Source organism: Rattus norvegicus, chromosome 4 (assembly GCF_036323735.1).
Source record: "Rattus norvegicus strain BN/NHsdMcwi chromosome 4, GRCr8, whole genome shotgun sequence".
Taxonomy (NCBI): domain Eukaryota; kingdom Metazoa; phylum Chordata; class Mammalia; order Rodentia; family Muridae; genus Rattus; species Rattus norvegicus.
The window spans coordinates 77,563,515-77,583,412 of NC_086022.1; the positions used below are offsets into that span (position 1 = coordinate 77,563,515).

Consider the following 19,898-nt stretch of genomic DNA (forward strand, 5'->3'; position numbering starts at 1 on the left):
TCAGAAAGGATTATTTTTGAATAAAGTATGTGGTTTATTTTTGGTAATTAAAGCATGATAGTTATTATAGCTACCCATTTATTTGTAGGTTATATTTGCATTCTAGTTCAGAACTTAAATCTCACATCTCATTCTAATGCTCTAGTAAAATATGGGAGTAAGATCTCACATCTGAGATGTTCTGGGGAATCCTACTGTGATAGTGGTCTCAGGAGAGACAGCGTCTGTTTCTGTTAGCAATAGGAATCCACCATCCTCTTTTCAGAATTGTTATGAGTGGGCTGGTTTCCATTTTCACTGGGCTGCCAGCTGGTTTCCTTACCACTCTAGTAGAGCCCTCTGCCTGCCCCATGAGTACTGGGGATTGAACCCAGGGTTTATGAACACAGCACTCTACCACTGGCTGTTATTCATCTGGAGTAACATTCTTTACGATTACTTCTCCAGACACTTAACTATAGTCAGTGACTTTTTCCAAACAGATCTTTTGTTGATAGGTGTTCAACTTTTTTGCTGTTACACTCATCACATTGTATCCGGCACTACATAGGGGATCTTATGTCCCTATTGTAAGTGCCAGTCCTCACCTCTATTCTTTTCTTATATTTTGAAAATAATTGTCCAGGCTAATGCCTGTAATTGTTTTGCTTATTTCTTGAGGTGTGGTTCCCTTTGGGCTACAGTTTTATGTTTTACTCTTTTTTATACATATTTATTTTGATGTTTATCATGACACTTATGGAGGTTATGGAGGTCAGCGAACAACTTTTATGAATTGATTCTTTCCTTTTACTATAAGAGCACAGGGTAGTCAAATTCAGGTAAACTCAGGTCATCAGGGTCAGGACAAGGACTTTTACCCACTGAGCCATTTCACTGGCCCAGTTTTATATTTTTTAAAAACTGTTTTTTTATTTTGTTTTTCTTCTCAAAGTTAATATATGTAAAATTAAGACTCTTTATCTCCATCTTTGAGCCATGCCTCTTTACGTAACTTATTGCTCATACGAGGTTGTTTCAGGCTTCTTTTGAGGTTTTGCAGCATTCGAATTTTCAAATCAAGTATTCCGTTTAGTACTGCAGGAAATTTCACAGAAACCCACTAACAGGTGTCTAAATGATTATTTAGCCTGTCTAGAATTGTTATGAAATAGCATACTTTTGAACCCTGTGTTTGTTTACAATGTGTTGTTGTTAGGTGATTGTCTAAACAGGGCACAATTGGTTGAGATCATACTGGCAGCTATGGTCTGAACCTATAGCTCTTAATTTTTTTAATTTTTAAAATTTTAATTGTGTGTTTTGCCTGTATGTATGTGCATGCATCACAATTGTGTATGGTACCTGAGGAGGTCAGAAAAGATGTTAGCTTCCCTGGGACTGGAGTTTCAGGTGGTTGTCAGTCATCATATGGGTGCTGGGAATGGAAACTGTCCTCTGAAAGAACAGTCAGTGCTCTTCTGAGCCATCTCTCCAGCCCAATTTTTGTTTTGTTTTGTTTTGTTTTTTTGACCATGAGAAGTGTTCAAGTATTACATACCTGTCTTCTGCCAGAGACTTAACATTTTCTACTCACTTAAAAGGTAATGAGTGGATTCTCAATATTGGTGGGTATAAATGATACTGGCAATAGCTGTAACTAGCCAAGAAAACCACAACAGTTTCTTTTTTCCTTTCTGCATACCCCTCCTCCCCCAACCCCCCTCTTTCAAGACAGGATTTCTCTGTGTAGCCCTAACTGTCCTTAAACTCACAGAAATCAGTCTGCCTCTGCCTCCTGAGTGCTGGAATTAAAGGTGTGCACCATTACTGCTTGGTCTTCGCTGCCATTTCTTATTGAAGAGCAACACTGCAAAATGCTGTGGTCTGTGGCCAGCATTCATAATCAGGGAACTGTCACATTTCAGACAAGTTAATGAAAATCAAGATGTCGTTTTCTTCTTCATTCACAATGCCCATGAATTTATCTATATGTGAGTGTAAAAGGGTGCATGTGAGTTCTTATGGAAGTCAGAGGGTAACTTTCAGGAGTCAGCTCTCTCCTTCCCTCACTCAGGCCATCAGGCTTCAGTACTTTACTACTGAGCTCCTTCACCAGCCTCATGCCTCAGAGTTCTATCGATGGACCCCATTGAAGTTTCTCTCCCTTGCCCTAGTTTGCTAGCTTCCTCCCCTGAAGCTGGCTTTTACTTATTTATTTTTAGTTTTTAGTTTATCTTCCTAGAAACAAAAAATACTTGTGTCTGTATGTTGGTATTTATTCTTCTCTATTCATAGGTCTCCTGCTTTGATCAGCTAATGCTGGCTGAGAAATGCTTGTGTGGTCAGTACCCAGAGACCCCTCATTCCTTTGCATAATTGCACAGGACACCAAGGCGTGAACAGGTCTTTTTGTTCCCTGTTGATGGATTTTTTTTCTTTTTTTGGACAAATTGTTAGTCTTTTGCAGTGACTAAACTTGAATTACAACTTCTTGTGATTTTGGCCTGTTTATTTGGATGGGGAGATTTCCTAGAAGTGGGTTTCTGGGCCAAAGGTAAAATGTTTCTATTTTAAGAAAAAAAAAGCCAACTTTTGTATCATTGAACATTTCTACTAGTTAGAACTAAGTTGAATTTTTAAAAGACTTTTATTGATTTCAAACCATGTGTATATAGGGGAGAGGAATGTGTGCATATTTGCATACAGGTGCCCTCCAAATCCAGAAGAGACATTGTCAGATCTGGAGTTGAAGTTACAATAGTTGTAAGCTGTCTGATGTTTGTGCTAGGAACTTTGGGCCTCTGCAAGAGTCTCAAACACTGTTTATAGCTGAGCCCTCTCTTTAGCCCCTTGAATATTAATGTGTTATTGTTTGCTCTGGAATTGAAAGAGAAATTATTAGAGGTTTGAAAGTACAAACCTGAGCTAGCCGTTGTCATCTTTCATTCTTTATCTATTTGTGCCACTTTTACCTAGTCTGTTTACCATAATTCTTACTCTACATCTGGCCTTTGTTTTCCGTTACTGATGTGAGTATTGAGCCAGATCTTGTTCAAGTACCTATTAGTTTTACTGCCTGTGTCCTCTCGCAGGTAAATTTCACAAATTTGTCAGACTAACATTTATAAACTCAAGTTAGAAGACTAAAGGCCTTGTTTACACTTAGAACAAATGTATCCCTCCCTGCATCTCACAGCTTTCTGCACATTCTTCCCCTAAACTTGTGTGATTCTCCCCTTTGTTCATTGTTCTCCTGTTTATACTTCTGCTATTGAGATACTAACCACCCTTGCTAAAAGATGGAAAACATTCAGTTTGAAAGCCTTCTTCTTGATCTTCATGCCCAGTCAAGACTTCTTTCCCTTCTGAACTTGTGTTGCCATTATTACTGTCTTTAGTAGGGTGATGAATTATATATATATCACATGACCTATGCATTTGGGTAAATGTTGGAAATTGTATTTTTACATTTTACATATTATTGCAGGGCAAGGTTTTAAGTTGGAGGGCTCAGTAATCTGACTTTTAGTGATAGGTTAAAGCATGTATACATGTAGAACTCAAGGCAGCTAATAGAGATGTTCTCATTTCTGTAAATGAACAAAACAACTCATAAAAATTTAAAGCTAGAGAGTTTAAGTTTAGTCTCCCTCCCATCCCCAAGGATTTATTTTTATTCTAGTGTGTAACAATTAAAATTAATATGAATGCTTGTGGTAAATTAATACAGTGGTTGTTTTTCTTTATCCTAGCTAGTTCCCCAGTAATGACACAGAGAGACCAAGATTTACTTAATCAAGCTATATCACACAAAACCTAGGCAGTCATTGATTTATTTTAATCCTCTAGGCAAATCCCTGAGATACTTGCATTTTATTACTGGTCTGGCCCTCTGGGCTTCAGATGTATTTTCCCATGAGCTCTCCTCTCTCTTACTCTTCTCTGTCTCCCTTTCCCCTGACTGGCTGAAATCCTGCCCTATTCTCTCTATTGCCTAGTTATTTGCTTTTCCAGCTTCTGTTGATAAGGCAGCGAATAAATGAATATTGTTTATACAAACTTGAGCCGGGAGATTCTTGACTTAAGCATTACAATGCCATGTTCAAATTGCAACAAGATTTGAGGGCAGAGAAATCAGCATTTGGGTAACACAAGGATAAACTTTACAGAGTGCACAATAATAATATGCCTGCACTAGCATATAAGTGTTTTGCCTGTATGTGTGTCTAGTGCTGAAGAATTCTAGAAAGGGCACTGGATCCCTTGGAATTAGAGTTAAGAGTGGTTGTGAGAGCTATTTGGGTCCTGAGAACCAAACCCAGGTCCTGTGAATGAGCAGCCTGTGCTCCTAACTGCTGGGCCATCTCTTCAGTCTTCTTTTTCCTCATAATAACTTTGTCTAGATCTTGTATACCTTAAAGCACACCTGTTTAAATTTAAAATTAGATTATCTCTAGGGAAGTTAGGGAAGTTGTGCAGCCAAGGCTATATCTAATTTAGATGTTTCCACAACCTAAAAGATTTCTGGGCCTATTTGCAGTCATTCCCACCCCAGACCTAGGCACACACTAATCTGTTTTTTCTGTCTATCGATGCTTTTATGTAAAATTGGTAGCATGGGTGTAAAACAGCATTCTACCCTTGAGCCACTGTTTCAGTCCTGATTTAGTTTTTATGTGCTTCAAATCATAGTTGTTTGAATAGAAGTTCCTTTCACTTGTGTTTAAAACAGATAATTTAAATTTTAAGCCAGTTTTTTGAGCCTTGAATTTCAGTACTGAAACATAAAATAGTAAATGCTGTCCTCAGTGGATGTACAAAAAAATGCTGATTTTCTTTTTATTTATTTATTTATTTATTTATTTATTTTTGCACCAAAATGCTGATTTTCAAATACACAGGTCTTATTTACAACATACCAACTTCTGTTCTGGTGTGCTTAAATGGATTTACAAAAATGGTGAAAATTAAAAATAATTAATGAAGATTCAAATAAAAGTTTTGAATAGATTTGGAAGTATGAGTAAAAGTCAAGACTGTGTAATGACCTGCTCACTTGGCAACAGTGTAGACTTGTCTGTACCTGCCATGAACCTTTTCAACTGTCTTTTTTGCATGGTTCTTTTGGGAGCACCTAATGCTACTTGTAGTATTGAATTATGAGTAACTCTTGGAAACAGGCTCCTTGAGGAAGTGAATAAGAGGCCCACCTTCATAACGACGCAACATGTGGCAGAGGATAGAATATAGATTCCAGAATTTTAAGTTTTAGGTTGAAATCTTCACCATTCAGAAATACTGAGTTTGGGCAAATTATTTAATGTCTCTGAATGTGAGTTTTTTTTTTTTTTTTTTTTTTTTTTAAATAAGATGTAGATAGTGTCATGCAGCTCTGGAGGCTCTTGAGTTTTAGGCAGCAAAGTAAGGTCCTGCTCTAAAACAAAACAAAAAGTGCTGTTTGGGGCAGTCCAGTGTAATAACCTGTAGTGAATTTTAGTCTCTTTCCTTCTGTGGTCGATAAATGGACACAAGATAGTTCTATATGGTGGAGTGGTCTGAGAATGGTTGGGGGAAGTGGTACATCAAAAGCAGGTTGTAGGAGACTGGGATTAAATCATTTAACAAAGTGTATATTTCAATACTGTAGAGATTTTCTAGGGCAGCAGTTTAGAAAATTGATTAGAAGAACAAGATTAGTGCCAATGAGAGCAATGAAGACCTCAATTGATGGTCCAGGTGGAGGTAATGCCCAGTCTCTAGTAGTCATGGGTGTGAAGAAACTGAATGCATTTAAGAGATAACTGCAAGCTAAAATTAGTAAAACTGTCTTTATGTTGCAACAAGAACAATAGGAATCAAAACCACTTCTTTGCCAGGGTGGGAAATACAAAAGTATTATTTATTTGAAGGAGGGGAAGATGAGTCAGGAGGTTAGACTTGGCCTGTAAAAGATACCCTTTTCAGAGGGCCTGGGGTGGAGAGAGTGTGGTGTATAAGTGCCTAAAGGAGAAAGTATTGCTCTCCCAGTTTTGAGTTGACCAACAGAACCTTTCTTTATAAGCTGGGAAGTCAGGTAGAAAGAAGGAAGAAAAGACTGCTTAGGAGGTTTCAGATGAGATTTTGCAGTGAACTTTCTTTTCATTTTTGTGTCCTGAGATTGGGAGACTAAGTATAATGGAGACTGACTAATTGGCAGAGGAACTTCAAGGCAGGCCAGCATTCGGGTTCTGTGGCTGAGGTATTGCTGACTTCTTTGAGCCAAGTATACAGAGAATTGTCAATAAAAAATAGAGTGCACATGTTTAGAAATTTTGTAGTTTTTGTCAGAAAATGAATGAAGGTAGAGGCCGAGGGAAAATGTGGCTTTTGAAGAGATTAGAGAATTAAAAATCAGGTAAGTACTTAACATGGCACAATAGGAAAAAAAGCTGTGAAGGCATAAGAATTAGTCAGACACCATTCATCAGAGGCTCAAGGGCATGGAAGACTGAATTCAATTAACTTTCCCTTGAGAGGAATACTTTTAGGGGTACCCTGCTCCATAGGGACACCTTCAAATTTCCCCAGAGTTTATCTTACTATGCTTACCTATCTAGTATTCAAAGGCCAGTGTGATTTTTATCCTAAAGACCCCAATCTGACTTTGACTGCGTGTTGCAGACTTTTCTTGTGTAGAAAAAAATGCCAGAGTATGAGAACTTTGAGAACACAACCCAGGGTTGGGGATTTAGCTCAGTGGTATAGTGGGTTCGGTCCCCAGCTCCGAAAGAAAGAAAAAAAAAAGAGAGAACACACCCAGACTTCAAAGGAAATTTTGGAAGGCTGAGCAACCAGTGACAGAATGAGAAGCCTGCACGTAGCGCCTGCAGTACATAAAACTCGAAGGTCAAGTGTAACCCTGTTGGAGATGCCAGAAACGTGGCTCATTGCCAAGGAGAGCTGAGGCCACAGATTAAACAAGACTAACACAGAGGCCAGGTGGACTGCAATAAGATCATCATCCAGACGTGGATGCTGGAGCCCTTTGACACAGCTCTAGATACTGTGCATCTAATCTGAGAATTGCTTTCCCTTCTAGATAAGTCTATCTTTTTTTGGGGGGGGGGGGTCGCCATTTTCTACCCTTTAGAAGTGTTCAGTCTGTGCCATTGTATCCTAGAACTATATAACTTGTTTTTGGTTTATAGGGGCTCACAGTTGAGTTTGCCTTGAGGGTCAAAGGAAACTTTGAGCTTGGATTTTGAACAGTGTAGGAATCTTGGAGTACTGAATGCATTTTGCATTATGAGATAGGTATGAGCCATCTGAGTGCCAGGGAAGCTATGTTTGGGTGTCAGGTTGAGGAGAAGTAGACTTGTGATGGCTAGTCTTGCTTGTCAGCTTAATGGAATTGAGAAGAACCTGAGACATTAGTAAAGCACCCCTCTGAGTGTGTCTTTGAGGGCCTTTCTAGGAAGGATTAACCAAAGAGAGAAAACTACTGAAGGTGATTGGCACTTAATCCTGGCAACTGCCAGTATGCCCAATAGACCTCTGAAACTGACTAGCATTTCTGTTCTTTTAAATTATGTCAGGTATTTTGACATAGCATTTCATATTAGGTAGCAACTAATAGGTAACGAAATAGGTAGCTACACATAGCTTATTTGTGAATTCTGCTAGTAGATATGTGGGCTGTCCTCCCTATTCTTATAAATAGCCAAAGTTTGGTGTACACATGAGGAATTTCTCTAGGTCTGAATAACTTTACAGTTCATTTCTTAAGTATGTGCCACATTGCAAGTAAAAGCTAGGGTGTTGTGTATACTTTTGACCAAGAATAGAAAATGAATAATCATTTTGTCGAGCAATGCCCAGGGTCATTTAAATTTTTATCATATTAAAGTGTTACTGTACTAAGGCTGCAGAGATGGCTCAATGGGTAAATCACTTGTCACACAGTTATAGGACCAGAATTTATATTCTTCTTCCCAAGTAAACGCCTGGTAGGCAGGGTGGGCCTCCTGTAATTCTAGCATTCAGAAGAAAGACGTTCTGAGAACAAGCTAGCTGGCTAGACTAGCAGAATTGGCAAACTTTGGGTTTAAGTGAGAGACCGTGCCTGTCTGAATGTGTATGGTAGAGAGCAGTCAAGGAAGACATCCCACATCCTCTGGTCGTCATCCACATATGTGTGCACACCATTCCCATGAATCAATGATAAGGGACCAAACTAAAAAAGCTAAATTTAGTCTTATTTAAATGTAAAAGCAAATTTTAGATGTGCTTTAATTAACTTTAGGCTTTACTTTCAAAAAGCATTGTACCATTTTGTCTTGCTAGGTTTTTTGGTTTGTTTGTTTGTTTGTTTGTATTTCAGCAGCAATCAACCTAACCAAAACAGTTACAGTCTTTTTCCTGACAACCCCTAATTCTTGTGCTCCTGTTACAACTCTGATTTGAATCATCTCCCTTAAACACTTCTCAGCTTTGGCTTCAGTAGCAGCATCTGCTAAATGTTTTTAGTCTCAGTTTATAGAAGTGAAGTCAGGTATGACACATTCTGAAGGGCTTGAGGAAGAATTGAGATGAGCACACAGTTGTTTACTCTTAAGGTTTATGGATTCTGCCTTTGAGTAGAGATATGCTTAAGAAGTCTTAAGAATTTATATTCTTTGGTGCTTGGCTTTCAGGGGAATGATGCCTGAAGAAACACATTTAGGTTTCTAACCTTTAAGTTAATATGGTTGGTGGCCTGAGACAGCCAGGTCTTGCAGAGTGGAGACTATCCTCCTTGAGTATAACAGTCTCCTCTCTTAGGTATGTTTATTTTGAATGCTGTGTTCCATTCTTTCGTTCTCAAGACAAAAACGAAGACTGGAAGTTGTTGTAATTCACATAGGCTTCAGGAGCTGATAGCCAATGTATGAAGGTACAATTGGTTCTGCCTTCTGTGTCTGTGTCTGGTGATGTTTTGTGCCTTAGTCGTTATCAGGAATATGTGACCTATGCATCTTCCATTGGAATTGGAAGGGGCCTGTATGGCTGGGATTCTTGAAGAACACTGACATGATAAGGGGTCTTTATCTGGGGTCCAGATAAGAGAGCCTTAACTGTCATTACTGCCCTCACTGGCAACCTAATCTACAGGCTGTTGGGAGCACACTCCCAAATTATGTAGCAGATCTGCAGATGATATGTTCTCAAAATCTTGTGGAGCTTTTCCACTCAGCTTGGTAATCCTGTAATGCCAATAGCACTTGAAAATATCCCAATTTCCTAAGTACGTCTTGTTAAGATTTTGTTGAAATTAACTAAGTTTTGGAGAGCTCTCAAGCCTTCTGGATGTGTAATAAGAAAAGAAAAAACTTTTACTTCTTAAACTATCTGAACTGTGACTTTGGAAATCTACTGACATTTTCAGGATTTTAATGACTTAGATGTTAGATTATAGGGGATGTGTAGTGTTAAAATCAACAGTGATAATAAGTCAGCCATTTGTGGGTACCAATATTCTGCTTTACTGCTCTAGTTTTGCAGTCAGTTCATCTCACCAGCATTGGGTGGTGTAAAGGCAGATTAAGCACACATACTTGTATTTTTACACATAAAACCTAGGCTGGCAGACTCCAAAGCCACAGACTATATTGCTGTTGGAGTGGTCTGATGAAGTGTCCTAACTTGCTGAGGTGTCCTATGGGGAGAGACTGCTCACAGGTGAGTTAATAAAGGTCAGCTTCAGCTATAGGCTGTCATGCTCTCCTGGTCTTCCCTGCAAGTTTGAAGGCCCTATGAAGCAAGACAGAGGACACTGCTTGGTTTGCCTTGGGTTTTATGACCTGAATTACAAATTACCTCAGCTCAATTGGCTTTCTGCTCTTTATTTCACAAATGCCTATAAGTTAAGATTATTTATCTACACTGGGGACTATGCCAGCATGTGATCTGCCCTTGAGATGTTTCTGTAGTGTGCTTATGTTTACCAGTTCCTTTCAGTCTTAGATTTGTGTTCCCTGATATATTAATTACAGCATACTGGGGTGAGACTCTCTGGGAGGTATTGCAAATGTAAGATAAAGTTGTTCTTTATACTTGCCCTCTTATATAGATACTGGCAGGAATCTTTGAGGACCTCAGATTGGTTGATTGTGAGTTTAGATACTCAGTACGGATAACTAGAGAGAAGGGATCAGGCGGTTAGAAATTAAGGCACAGGATACGGGGGGAGGGGACAGTACAGAACACTGCATAGAGTATGTATCAAGCATATTGTTTATGCTGGGATGGAAAATATTTTGTATGTATGTACCAGGCAAGTGTGTAAATGTTAAGAGGACAGCTTGCAGGACAGTATGGTCCTGGGGATTGACCATTTATTTGGAATCAAGTTAACAGTTTCAAGTCTGCTTTAAGAAGGGATAAGGGCTATGTGCAGATGGATAGATGTATGAGAGTCCAGTTTATAAAAATGATGATGGCCACTGGAAGAGGAACCAGTAGAGATTCAATTCAGTGTGAAGTGTCCTTGGCAGTATCAGTAGCACTCTATCAGAATCCCCCCAAGAGTCCTAAGAGGTGGGTACAGTGATGTTCCCAATTCTGAGCTGGGCTCCAGTGCTAGAGAATATTTTCCTCCACTTGCTGAATTGTTACTTTCTTTATATTTGAAGGAATCTTGCATTGTATTGGTTATATTTCACATTTGAACACAAATTTCAATATATGAAATGAAATACATTTAGGATAGGAATGATGGTGTAGTTTCATAAAATATTTAGTCCTATAGCTCACATTATAAATGTTAGAGATGATTGAATGCTCAGAAGTCAAAAGTTAAATTATATGCACAACCTACAGGGACCTTAAGTGGGCCTTGTGTCATGTGGAGTTTTGTAATGTTGATGAAAGATACGGTATGTTGAATGACTTGAGGTATCTCAGGCTTCAATTTGTAGATTAGCAACCTGGGCTGACATCTCTCATCCCACTAAAAAATTCAGTATTTTTGATTTGCACTTAGAAACACTTATGTAAAACCTCTACATTTTAATGTGATGTATCTAAACAATTCTATAGACTGTGCACATTGTGAAATACCAACTAAATACAGAATGGGATTCCATAGGGTCCTTGATTAGTGATTCCAACATCAGAAGCATTACAAACTGTGTTTTGAAGTAGCACCACACACTTAGAAATAATAATCATATTATCAAATTTTTTCCATATTAACAATACCATAGCGATTTGGTAAGCATTTACTGACAAGTATCCTATCTATATTTTATATATTTTATTATCTTTACATTTTACAGCAGCTATGTCAGGAAAATAATTTGCCCCCATTTAGCAGGCTAGGAAGTTCAAGCTTTGTAAGGTGTGAACTGAGCTCCAAAGCTTGAAATCCAGGGTACTTTGTAAATTTAGATAATTCTTCCCAAATTCTCTCGTAAAAAGTAAGCCCTGTGTCCTTTTATCTTTACACTTACCAGTGTTAGCTTTTCTTCCAAGTGCTAAGTGAAGAATTCCTAAAACTTACTGGCAACTAGTGAGATTGCATTGCTTTTTCTACTTTTTAGCTAAACTCTTCTCATTTTTCTGGGAATATCCTAAGCCATGTTCTCTGCTGTGTCTTTTGAGTTTGTCTATTATGTAGGCCCAGTGCTATGTTTCAACCTTTGATGACTTTAGAAAGTAAAGAATGACAACGGTCTCTCATTTTTCTCAACGTTTTTCAAGAGCAGTAATAATTGAATAATTGGTTTTTGGATGAAATGTCTAAGCATACTTTACATAGATACCATATAGTGAGTTTACTTCTCTGTGTAGAAAGTGAGATGTCTGAAATACCTATAGATACCCACAGATTGTTTCTGTCAGAGTGTGTTGTCCTTTTGCTGATCCCAGAAAGTAAAATTGATCAGTTCTCTTTTATTTCCCCTTCAGGTTTGCCTGCAATGAGACTTTAATCTCTACACTTAAAGAACATTCTTTCTGAGCTGCTGTGAATAAATTTGGAATGATATTGTCTATTTTCAACTAATGGAGAACTAGCTGCATCTTGAACAAGGATTGCTGTATTGGACAACTTCAGAACATTGATCAAAATGTCATCAAACAGGAGTCAGAATCCTCATGGACTGAAGCAGATCGGTCTTGACCAGATCTGGGATGACCTCAGAGCTGGAATTCAGCAAGTGTACACCAGACAAAGCATGGCAAAGTCCAGATACATGGAGCTCTACACGTATCCTCTTGCTTGAGCTATGGTTGGTGTGTCTAGAGTTGCATTATTTAGTTGAATTATTAGGATTGTTATGTCATATTTCCTTCTTTGTTTACCTATAATAAAATTGTAAGTTTGTTTTTACATCTCTTTTTCAGCAGAGGTGTTTTGGCTAGATAGATATTTAAGGTGGTGCTGGTTAGTAACCCCAGATGTTGTGTGTGTGTGTGTGTGTGTGTGTGTGTGTGTGTGTGTGTGTGTGTGTACGCACGCGCTCGCACACGTGTGTGTAGCACTCATGGAGGACAATAAGAAAGAGTCACTTCTCTCCTGCCATCACAGTGTGGGCCTCAGGGTTGAACTTAGGTCTTTAGGCTTGGCAGTAAGCACTACTACCTGCTAAGTCTCTTGCCAACTTTATAGCTACCCCCAACTTCTTATATCAGAAGGATCTATGTAGATTCAGCCAACTATAGATTGCAAATATTTGAACAAAAGTCTTTCTGTTAAGCGTATACACCTTTATTGTCATTCTCTGAGCTTATAACAGCTGTTGTGTAATGTTTGCATTGTATTAGGCATTTTAGGTAACCTAGAGATGGTTTGAAGTATAATGTGAATATGCAGGTAAATTATATGCAAATCCATTGTCATATTTTCTCATGTAATAATTTAGATTTCCCTTGGGAGGTCCTGTAATGAGTACTCCATTGTTTAGTTACTTTGCATTGTTCTATTGCTACAATGAGACACCATGACCAAGGCAACTCAGAAAAGAAGACATTTAGTTGGGAGCTTTTTTAGAGTTTCAAAGGGGGGCATCTAGCAGGCAGGCAGTTATGGTACTGGAGCAGCATCTGAGAGCTCACATTTTATCCACATATTGGAGGCAGAGGGGTTAATGGGGAGAACATTGTATGAGCTTTTGTAACCTCAAAACCCATTATTCCCAGGGACTAAACCATACCTTCTAATTGGAAACAGTCCTACCAACTGTGGAACAAATATGAGCCTATAATATCTATTCTCATTCAAACTACCACACCTGTAAACACTGAGAAGTAACTATATAAAATTCAGGTCCTTGGCATTAATACCTGTATTTCTGAGTGTTCAGTGGCGAAATAGTAAAATATATTGTAGAAAGTTCTGTGGGCAGTATTGTCCTAAGTGGGTTTAAATGCTCATCGTGGCTGCCTTCATGTTCTAGGAGGATAGGGTGGTTGTATCACAAACAGTCTGGCCCACAAAGTCCTAAAATATTTTCTATTTGTCTTTTACCAGGCAAAAACTGCTTACTAGTTCTGAAGGACACATCTAGAGCAAAAGCTTGAATATTATGGTCCTATTTGCATTACATAGTTCTAAGAGAGTATAGTAGTTAACTTTTTCTGTTTACTCTGACAAAACAACTTAAGGAAATAAGAGCTTATATGTGTTTATAGTTCATTACAGCAGGGAAGATGTGTAGGTAGAGTCAGGGTGATGAGTTCAAGGACATCTTCAACATACCGAGGTCAAGGCCAGCCTAAATTTCTTGACCTTTAAAAAAAAAAATGAAATAAGGTTCAGCTAACTGAATGGAGCAGATCGCTCCTGAGCCCAGAAGCAGCTCTACTGTGGGCACTGCTGGCAGCAGTGCCCACAGGAAGCAGAGTAATGAGTGTTGGTGCTTCCTTGCTTCCCTCTCCTGTCTAAAGATGCTATGCTGCCCATGCGCTGTTACTGCTTATCCAAGGTGGATCTTTCTCCTCAGCTAATCCTCTTTCAGCCCCCCCTGCCCCCCAGGTACTTCTTGTAGGTAAACCAGGACCCTCTGGTCAATCCACAATGCAGACTAACCATCAGAAAAAGCAATTGTATTGGGGTTTGGTTCAAAATGTATATGAAAGACTATGTAAATGTTATAAGGTTTTAAAAGGCATAGTTCCTATTATAACTTTTTTTTACGATTTATTTTTATTTACTGTGTAAGAGTGTTTTACCTATATATATGTACTGTGCACCACATCTATGCTTCATGACTGAGGAGGCCTAAAGAGCGCACCTGTTCTCCTGGAACTAGAATTATGGTTGCAGTGCTAGGAACTAAAGCACTGGTCCTCTGCAGGAGTTACAAGCATTCTACACTACCGAGCCATCTGTCTAGCCCCTGATTTGTAGTTATATACAAACATAAAAATAAATTAGAGTTTATCAGTCAGGCTTGGTGACTTAGGTCTGTAATCCCACTAGCACTAAGAAGGTAGAGTCAGGGTGATCAGGAGTTCAAGGACATCCTCAACATAGCAAGGTCCAGGCCAGCCTAAATTACCTTCGAGCGTCTGAAAAAAAAAAGAAGAGGAGGAGGAGGAGGAAGAAGAAATAAAGCTCAGCTAACTTAATGGAGCAAATTGATACTGATCCCAGAACTTTCCAGTTGCTCATTTAATTGGGATGTGAGTTTAAAACTTTAGTATATATCAGTACTTACCAAAATAGGCTATGTAACATTTTCAAATACTTTAATTTTAGAATACTTAACTTATAAATAAATGTCTAATATATATATGTCTAATATATATCCATAATATACATGTATTTTTATACTTAAATACTTATTCTGTAGGGGCCGAAGAGATAGCTCAAAGTTAAGAGCACATACTACTTTCAGAGAACCTGGGTTCCATTTCCAGTACCCATGTTAGGTAGCACAGAACCACCTGTAACAAGCTCCAAAGAATTGGATATCTCTGGCCTTCTCAGGTAATCCCACACATACACAGAGATATAACCAAAAATAAGTGAAACTTATAAGCAAAAACATCTTTGGGTTGACAAGATAGCTCAGTTAATAAAGGCCTTTGCTACCAAGCCTCACAACCTGAGTTAAGTCCCTGGATCCTACATGGTGGAAGTTAAGAATTCCTGCAGATTACCCTCTGACCTCTACAGGCATGCTGGGGCATGTGCCATCCCTCCATCACCTCCACTAAAACAAGATAGTTAGAATAAGGGTCTACCAGGTGTGATGGTTCACACCTTTAACCTCAGCACAGAGGTAGAAGCAGATGGATCTCTCTGAGTTCATGGAAAACCTGATCCAGAAAGTGAGTCTAGGACACCCAGGGCTCTGTTACACAGAGAAACCCTGTCTCAGAAAACAAAAAGCAAAAACAAAAAAAAATTAAAGCTTGGGGCTAGAGAGTTTGCTTAGTGGTTAGAGCACTTTCTACTCTTCCAGATAACCTGAGTTCAGTTCCTAGCATACATATTGGGCAGCTCACAGCAGCTTGTATATCTGGGCAGCTCACAACAGCTTATATATCCAGTTCCAGGGAACCCCAGCACCTTCCTCTGACCTTGGTCACATACATACAAATAATGCAATCTTTAAAAGAAAATTTGAGAGTAGTAACAGCTTAATTAAAGTATTCATACATTTAAAAATTAGCTCATTTTAGTAGTATGCAGTGATTTTCAGTATACTTAGTTTTATAACTCAGTGTCTGCATTTAGAATGTATTTAGTTTTTGTTTAGTTGTCTGAATGAGGGTGTTTTACTTGCATGTATTGTGTTAGATACCCTGGAGCTGGAATTATGGTCAGCTATGAGCTGCCTTATGGGTATTGGGAATTAAATCTAGGTCCTATGACAGAAAGTGTTTAACTACTGAGCTAACTCTCCAGTGCCCTTAGGATGTTTTCATTACCCCCAAAAGATTTCTTGTTCTCATTAGGAATGAATCTCAATACCCCATTCCCCTTTTCTGCAGTTTCTTATCTAGTTTCTTTGAATATGTCTATTCTAGACTTTCCTGTAAACATTTATACAGTATATGGCTTTGTGTCTGGTGTCTTTCACTTAGCATAATGGTTGTAAGCGTCATCCTTCAGCATTAATCAGAGCTTCATTTCTTTCAAGACTAGGCTATATGAACATTTTATATTGTACATATCCATTCATCAGTGATGGATGGTTGTCTTTTGTTATTTCCTTGTATTTGCTGTTAGATACACTGTTATGAACATCATGTACTAATTGTTGAGTGACCATATGTTCACTCATTCTTTTGAGTAGGTACCTGTGAGAGAAATTGCTAAGTAATAGATGTGTCCGGTACTTTTAAGGGAAACTGAGTTTTTGTCAAATGAGTGGATAGTGTCTCACAGGCTTTTGCTTGCTATGTCTGACTTGTGGCTGGCTTGCTTGTAATAGAACTAAAGGTTGATTTTAGTGGTAACGCTTTCAGTTATTCACAGAAGCAGACCAGCATTACTTTGGCAACTAAGCAAACTTCCTATTTAGTTTCTATTTAGTTTTTTTTTTTGTTTGTTTGTTTGTTTGTTTTGTTTTGTTTTTTGTTTTTTTCTTGTTTGTTTCAATTTTAAAATACTTTGCTTTTTGAGATGGACTCATAATAGCCCAGACTAGCTTTAAACATGATTCTCCTGCCTCAGTCTACCAAATGCTAGGATTCTTCTTACAGGTTATTGCAGGTACCTGGCCCTAGGAAATTATTATAGTTGATTGTTTAGTTTGTGTGTGTATGTGCACGTGCATGTGCCTGATATGGAGAAGGGTACTTTCCTTATGCATGTGGAAGTCAGAGAACTTCATGAAGGTACTTCTTTCCATCTATACACTTAAGTAGGTTCTCAGGTCAAATTCAGGTTGATGGGCTTTTGTGTAAATTTCAGCAGCCAAACATTTCTTAGTATGTAATTTTCACTAAATCAGATAGTTTTTTTCCCGTCTTTGGCAGATTATTTTTGCTTTTGTAGGGCTATAAGGAAGTAGAAACTTTCTACGCTTAAGAAATTACTGAATGCTCTTATTCTTTAATTTATTCCTATTTTGATATCTGAAAAGTTTTAGCCTTGAGCCCTTGTTTTCAACTTGAGTGTCTCTTTTGTATTTCTAAACAGTTTAGTCAGATGTACATATGTACATACATACATATGCCACAATGAAGTACTTTTTGCAGAAAACAATGAAGTCTTTTCTAGGTAGTGAGTAAATAACAGATTGCTTTCCTTTTGACTTCAATTCCGTAATGAAATCTTGAGTTCTCTTCTTAGGGTTATTACATATAATGCCCTATTCCAAGCTGAAGAAAATTTTAGTTTTAAAAAATTCTAATGTAAAGAATTTAAAAAGCATTCAACATTTATTTTCCAACAAGGAACATGAGCAGGCACTGGACTCATAGAGGCGCTTACCCATAAAATGCATCACAGAAGGAGCAAGTGCTCTGTACTTGGCTACTTCAGTTCGAACAAGTACTATTGTACACATTCCATTCCAGAAGAAAGAGGTTAGCCTAGCAAAGAATCATTTTGAATGCTACAGTCAGGTGGAACAACCAAGAAACAAAACTTGAGTGACAGATCCACATTTCAAGAAAGACCTTTGTAAGAGAGAAGAAAGATTTCTCACTCAGGACTTGGGCCTTTTTTCATGAGACCCTCAGGAACATTTCATTGTCTGCTTAATATTGCATGTACAAAAGGTAATTAAAATAAAAGAATCAAAAGAACATTTTGACTGTCTAGCTATTTCTACCAGCACAGCAACTCTTAGGTTTCAGACTGGCCTGGGAATTCTTAGCAGTCTTAAAGTAGAGTGGGCCTCAACAGTAGAGTGCTTGCTTGTCTAGGTGCAGGAGCTTCTGATTTTGATCCCAAGCATGAAAAAAAAATGATTACACTTTTTTTTAAATGATGTAGAGAAATGAGACCTCTTGCCCAGGATTTTGTTATTTCCACTTCCTAGCCTTTGTTCAGTCCTCAGGGAAGAAGTTTTCATAATAAGGCAGTTGGGCTTACCGAGCATTAACTGAGGCCTCACTGTGCTGACGCCTTTCTGTTTCCTAGAGAATGAATTCTCAAAACTATATCTTTTCTGTTTTTATCTCAGTGGTGGTGTGAACTGAAAATTGTCTTCTCAGCCGGTTTTTCTAAAGACTTTTCTTTTTCCCAGCAATCTTGTAAGGGTCTCCTCCATGTTTCAGCATTGGCTGTTTACTCAGCAGGCCGTTTGTACCACAGAGACGCACCGAGTATGCTCACATCTTGTGTCTGCAGCACAGGCTAGTCTTTAATGCTGCAGAACTTGGTAGTTACCTCCTCACCTCTGGCTGCTGTTGCTACTCAGATCTGCAGTTTCCTCTGCATTCTCTTCTATAGGCACTTGGGGTGTGGAGGAGACAAGTGATAGCTTCTTATTTCTGTCTGCCTATGCAGATTTCTGCTTCCCTTCCTAGAAAGGAATTACAAAAAGGCAGATCAAACAACACATAGATTGTTTTCAAACTAGATTGCTGATGATCTCCATCTGTTTTGGAGTAGCCATCTAAACCAACAAATATATTTGGATGTTTCATCTTGTATGTTTAAGAGTCTTGCACCGACCTGACTTTGCTCACTTGCTAGTATGGCTTACAGCAGATGAACCTAAACATAGGAAAGCTTTCCAATCTTTTTCAAATGTGATCTAGCATTTTGATAAGTATAGTTGTCCACACTTTTTAGAATATGACTCAGCTAAATCTATACCAGGTATATCCAATTCTAGCTGCTCAGGAAGCTGAGGCAGGGTTCTTACAGATTTAAATTCTGCATGAACTCTGTACAGAGGCAGGTTCAAAGCCAGCCATGGCACCTTAGTGAGGCCTTATCTGTGAAGTAAATACAAAGGAGCTGAGGATATAGCACAGTGAATGGTAGGGCACTTGCCTAGCATGTGTGAGGTCTTGGGTTCAATCTCAGTGCTTTGAACATAAATTAAGGCTCCTAAAGGAATAACTAGTTCACATAAGGAAATGTAGCTAGTAACCATGGGGAAATAAGAAATGAGGAAATATATATAGTGAGATTTTTAGAAACTGTAATCAGGTGGAAAAGTAATGTCTATAGCCAGTGTTAGGGATTCTAGGGAGAGAGGTGGACTGATCTCTTGCAGAGCAGATGGGAAGATTACTGTGATCTTGCTGGAGAGAAATTTAGAAACTCATTTCTCAAGAGATAGCAATATATGATGGCCCATCAACTTATTTATTAACCTTTAACTCTACCTCAAAGAAACAGTAGCTAAATTATGTGCTCAAGGCTCTTCATATTTTGATAATAAGAAACAATAGAAAACAGCTTCAGCTTCCTGATATATTTAGTCATCAAATGTGTAAGGGTGTGTAGCTCTGTAGTAGAGTCTGTACTCAGCTTCCCAAAGCACTGGCTTCAACCCTGCACCACCAAAAAGATTCCACTTGCACAAATGCTTCTGCAAGCATTCCATCTGTTCTCTGTGCAAAGTGGCTCTGCTTGTATGCTAGGGTTGGAGGTTGTTTGTTTGTTTGTTTTAACAGTTCTCTTCCTTTGTTTTCATACATGCATTTAAATTTTTTTATATAATTTGATAAAGATATACTCCAGAGAAATTACTGCAATATAAGTGGCTAATGAAGTGGTTCAATTTATTTGTTCTTTATTATTATAAGTATGGTATATTTACTTTTCTTTAAAACTTAATGCATGGCCTATATATTCAGATTAAGCATTGTAAAATGGGTTTTGGTATGATACTCATTGGACACTGATCACTCTTGTGAGAATTCTCAGTACCACCTGGTGGCTCACAACCATCTGGAGCTCTAGTTCTAGAGACCAAATACCCTGTTCTGTTTTCCATAAGAATGAGGCCGAGACTTGATGGTCATATAAACCTTCAAGT

At 38.4% G+C, this 19,898-nt stretch overlaps 1 protein-coding gene across 11 annotated transcripts in view; it reads left to right on the top strand.

The window, feature by feature from the left end:
* The window catches only part of Cul1 (cullin 1), an 82,430-nt gene that overhangs the window by 11,734 nt on the left and 50,798 nt on the right, over positions 1-19,898 (top strand). For all 11 annotated transcript variants that reach the window (XR_010065658.1, XR_010065657.1, XR_010065661.1 and 8 more), the window contains one exon: positions 11,908-12,208. Coding sequence is in view for 4 of the 11 variants with exons in the window: in NM_001108627.2 (NP_001102097.1) it covers positions 12,069-12,208 (140 nt within the window). In the remaining 7 variants the exon portion in view is untranslated. The remainder of the gene's footprint in view (positions 1-11,907; positions 12,209-19,898) is intronic.